Here is a 4,624-nt window from a genome sequence, read left to right as displayed (position 1 = left end):
TCGCAGCTTCTGTTTTTGGCGAGCTTTGGAAGTTGGAGCCACTGCCTGAGGAAATGAAAATTAACTGGCATAAAAAAATGAATTGGTTGCTGTCCCCTACTAACTATATGGTTGAGTTGGTTCCAGCAAAACAAAGTGGCATCAATGGCCTAACACTGGAGGTATTTCATCTTTTCACCGAGTCACAGGTCATGTCCTCCCTTGTTGGTTCATCCTGCTAATAAAATCACTGGTTTTGGTGTAGATAATGACCCCAACAGCTCGAGCAGACATCCGTATGAATCTTCCGGCATTGCAGAAGCTGGATTCCATGCTCATTGTATGTGGTCTCTTCATTAATAAATCGAATCTTTTGCCTGTTCAACCTATAATTCACTTGTTTGATTTCTTAACACCGTCTAGGACACACTTGATTCAATGACCAATAAAGAATTTTGGTACTCAGAAGTAGGAAGCCGAGCAGAAGGAAGAAGCCGGAGTGGTGGCCAGAGCCAAAGATGGTGGCTTCCATCTCCTCAGGTACCTAAAGTTGGACTCTCGGACACAGAAAGAAAGAGATTATTGCATCAGGGTAAATTGGTCTATCAAGTATTCAAAGCTGCAAGATCGATCAATGAAAATGTTTTGGTAGAAATGCCAATTCCTGTTATCATCAAGGATGCACTTCCAAAGGCAAGAAAGTTCTAGAAAACTTGAGATTTTAAATAGCTGTTGCCTGATATGTTCTTTGATTTCTTTAGTTAATTGATCCAGATACTTTTTCTGTATTAATCTGTTTGTTTTATGCTTGATCTTCCAAATGGAAGCTTGAAAATATTTAATTTTAAAATTTCAATGATATTTACTCCCATTCTTATCTATTGTTTCAGTCAGGAAAGGCAAATCTTAGCGAGGAACTCTTCAAGATATTGACTGCAGATTCAACCTCAGTCGATGAAATGATCGATTGTTTAAATCTGAAATCTGAACAAGGTGCACTGGAAGCTATTAACAGATTAGAAGCAGCTACACTTTCATGGAAAGACAGAATCAACGAGCAATCCTTCAAAAAATCTCCCGTCCAAACATCATGGTCTTTGGTTAAAGATCCATTATCTGAGCTGGATAAGATAGAGTCATTGGTGAATCGAGCAGAAATGCTTCTGCAGCAGCTCAAGAACAGATTCCCAAATCTTCCACAAACATTCCTTGATGTCACAAAAATCCAATACGGCAAGGTCAGTTATGATTTATTTTACCAAGAATTTTCAAATTTCTCGACTCATTTACCATCAGAGATTGAAATTATTTGTTTGGCTATTTGTAGGACGTGGGGCACTCGATTCTTGAAGCCTATTCCCGAGTTCTAGCCAACTTGGCATTCCGCATTCTGTCTCGAATAGGAGATATCCTACAAGAAGATGTCATCAGTAATCCAAATTCCCCAGTGGCAATGTCACACCTTGTTGGAGCTAAGATCCCTGGAATATCAGACAGCCCCATGCTTGATCGAGTGAGACACTCCCTGATTCATCAATTAAATAGCACTGATAAAAAATCTTGCAGTTCCGATGTTGAAACTCAGTGTGAAGAAGCTAAAATAAGTTCTGTGACAGCAACACCAAGTCGAAGCCGTGTTTGGTGCATTGGTAGGGAGGCTTGCCACAATATGTCAGCACCGAATTCTCCATGAAAAATCCGAGTTTTGTAAATAATACTATGATCTTTGTGCTCAGCAGAAAAGCATGATTATTCGCCATGGAAAACCGAGTTGTTGCCATTTGATATCTTCTCCAGATGGCAATGGCTACGAGTTTCACTCAGTTATATATGCACTCAGAAGAAAAGTGACATCTTGCATACCAAACACGATGGATCATTTCTAAGTTATGAAGGGTTTTAAAAATACAAATACTACATTTGATGATATTTTTTGAAAGTGTTTTTTTGCCATAGTTGATTTTGTGATATTTTTCAAATATGAAAATGTAATGATTATATGTCAGATATTTCCAGTTATTTCTACGAGCTTTACAGAAAATATCTGTCAACAAACGAAATGTGGAAGCCATATCCGACACAAGTGAATATCATATTTCTGACCATATTCGATATGGTTCATTACTGTATGTTTGTTGCATACATTTCGTCCCCGTATCTGACTTGTATCTGACTTGAGTGGCGAAGAGATTTCATCGAGAGAAACTTTGTTGGCTTCTAACATGGTTCTTCCAAGTAGTGATCATGGTTAGAGTGTGTGTAGTTGTTAAAACACGCTTCATGATCTTGTATTTGAGATTTTTTGAATCGCATAAAATTAATTTTTGTGATTCGAATCTTCTTGATCTTGGCTTAGTAGCATAACTTATACATGGTGATGACTATAGTTCATATTTTTTTATATAAAAATTAAATATATTAAGTACAATTTTTTTAATTTATATTATTAAATCTTGTATAAATATCAATCTATCACCTCCTCGGAGGTTTCAAAAGATTCTTGACCGTATCTTGTGTTTTCCGGATTTTTCTGAGATACATTTGTATGGTCTTAAGTTTTTTCAATCGAAAAGTATAAACTGTTTAATTAAAATTTAACTTGTAACTTTCTAGATTTTCAGTAACCATAATCGTAATCAGGACCATCTATTTTTGAAGAAGAGTGTACATAATATTTAAAAATATATTGTTGAGAAAATATATGTTTTAATATTTCTTATATATCTCGAATTTAAACATACATGAAAGTACAAAAATGTGATCAAACTAAAAATAGTAAAAATATACATATAAAAAAAACTATAAAGCAATAAATATAACTTACAGGATATGTATGCTCTTTTTAAAAAATATTTCTAATATAAATACTTAACAATATGTATTATTTTCATAAAAAAATCTAAAATTTCAAAGGGAGGAGGCATAAGGTATTTTTGTTGCGGATAACCAAGCATCTCCTTGAAGAAAATTCCTCACAGTATATTTCAACACTTCATTTTCATCAATAAGATGAAAACCCTTCCATTTAACCCTTCTAGATGTAGTAGAACCCGATCCTGAATTTCCATATTCAGCATAATAAACAAGATCGGGATTCTTATCCCACTCCAACCACCCCTCTGGATCAATATTTTCTAAGAAAGTATTAATAACAACTGTTCGAGAATAGTTCCCCCAAGGCCTTCCAAGATATATTTTCATAATTGAGCCGTGTTCAATTAACTGGGAGAGTTCTCTAGTGGTCGTTATAGTCGAATTTTGTATCACAATACCTGTGTTGGAATTGGGATTTTCTCGTTTTTCAGCTACAATAGTTATTATATTGTATCTTGGACGTCTGAGATATATGTGACAGTGTTGTAAAATGGCTATTGGATCACCGAATATCATATCGACCGTTCCATATATGTCGCATTCTTTAAAAAATTGTAAGCCTCTGCTTATATAGAGTGTGTCTTGATAGCCTTCAAAACTACATCTATAGAAAACGGAGTGATTTGATTGTGACATTAAAGCAACCGCTTGCGCTACCAAGCGTCCTGCGGTGTTTCTGAAAGTGATTCCTTGTGCAATGAATCCATTTCCAAAGACGCCTACAATTTAGAAGACAAAGTAATATTAATGAAGTGATATAAAAGTGAAAAAATAATACGTTGTTCCTAAATAATCGTTGTAACAAAGAAAAATTGAATCTCAAAATCCCACATACATAATAATTCAAATAAAGGGTAGTTTAATTAGTTATTTCCTATCCAATTTTTTTAAAAAAAAAATTAAATAAATCGAAATAGTACGTACCAAAAGTCCTCGTCTCAGAGGTTGATACCTTGGAAGAAGTATACTTGTTTCCAGTAATTATGGTCTTCCCAATTCCATCACCAATCATACTAACATTCTCCATATCATAGGGTATGTCTACATACTCTTTGTAAATTCCAGCTTTCACGTGTATTGTAAACCTTTGGCCACCTTTCCTCAACCTTCCCACTGCCACGACCGCCTCGTTTATGGTTCTCATGTTCCCCGAACCATCTTGCGCCACTACTATATCAGCCCGTATGGCTTGTGTTGGTGCTGGTTTTGGTGCCTTTCTTCTGGGTGGTTTTCTCGGTTGATGACCGTGGCCACGTTGACGATGGTGGCCATGACCATGACCATGATGGTGGTTGTGGCGGTGGCGGTGTTGATGACCGCTTCTGCGGTTGACAAGTTGATTAACATTTAGAGAAGGATCGAGTTCGCCGTCTTCCGAAACTGTAGCAGCATCCTCGACTAGTTCTCGATCCTCCCTCGATGGTAACTCCTCCTCTAATTCAACGTCTATCAATGGTCTACAACTTGTGAGTATATTGAAAGAGAACAAAAGTAGTGACATTACGAATAAAATTCGAATAAACGACATAGTAATTCCTCACAAAATTATTTCAGAGTGAATTCGAAGTTTTTAAGGTTTCTATGAAGACCTTGTTTATGAGGTTATAGAATTTATTAAACTTGAACAAATAAAATATTCTAGTTCAAGTGTTTGTGTTAAAGTGAAACTCAATCTGTAATTTTTTTTTAAAAAAATTGTAGCTAGTGTTTGTGTGCATCAGGATTTCTGATTTTTTTTTAAAAAAAAATAGAATATGTTATTTTTTATATT

At 35.4% G+C, this 4,624-nt stretch overlaps 1 protein-coding gene and 1 pseudogene across 1 annotated transcript; one reads left to right on the top strand and one right to left on the bottom strand.

Annotated features, from left to right (window-relative positions):
* The first annotated feature begins 5 nt into the window (after window positions 1-5).
* On the top strand, window positions 6-1,908 carry LOC140966785 (rop guanine nucleotide exchange factor 14-like; annotated as a pseudogene).
* A 978-nt stretch (window positions 1,909-2,886) lies between these two features.
* LOC140966786 (pectinesterase-like) lies at window positions 2,887-4,354 on the bottom strand. The gene is made up of 2 exons (XM_073427042.1): window positions 3,778-4,354; window positions 2,887-3,572 (listed from the first exon to the last, which is right to left on the bottom strand). Exons 1-2 carry the CDS (start codon window positions 4,352-4,354, stop codon window positions 2,887-2,889), a joined length of 1,263 nt encoding a protein of 420 aa, XP_073283143.1.
* Window positions 4,355-4,624: the final 270 nt, after the last annotated feature.

Source organism: Primulina huaijiensis, unplaced genomic scaffold, assembly GCF_012295235.1.
Source record: "Primulina huaijiensis isolate GDHJ02 unplaced genomic scaffold, ASM1229523v2 scaffold207972, whole genome shotgun sequence".
Lineage (NCBI taxonomy): Eukaryota > Viridiplantae > Streptophyta > Magnoliopsida > Lamiales > Gesneriaceae > Primulina > Primulina huaijiensis.
The sequence above is the reverse complement of the archived record's forward strand: the minus strand, read 5'-3'. Positions and strand labels throughout refer to the sequence as shown.

Bases quoted from the DNA above. Each gene is read 5' to 3' on its own strand.
- LOC140966786 (XM_073427042.1), bottom strand. From the start codon at position 4,354: ATGTCACTACTTTTGTTCTCTTTCAATATACTCACAAGTTGTAGACCA. The intron at 3,573-3,777 runs GTACGTACTATT...TCTAAATTGTAG, and splicing joins CTCTGAGACGAGGACTTTTG to GCGTCTTTGGAAATGGATTC.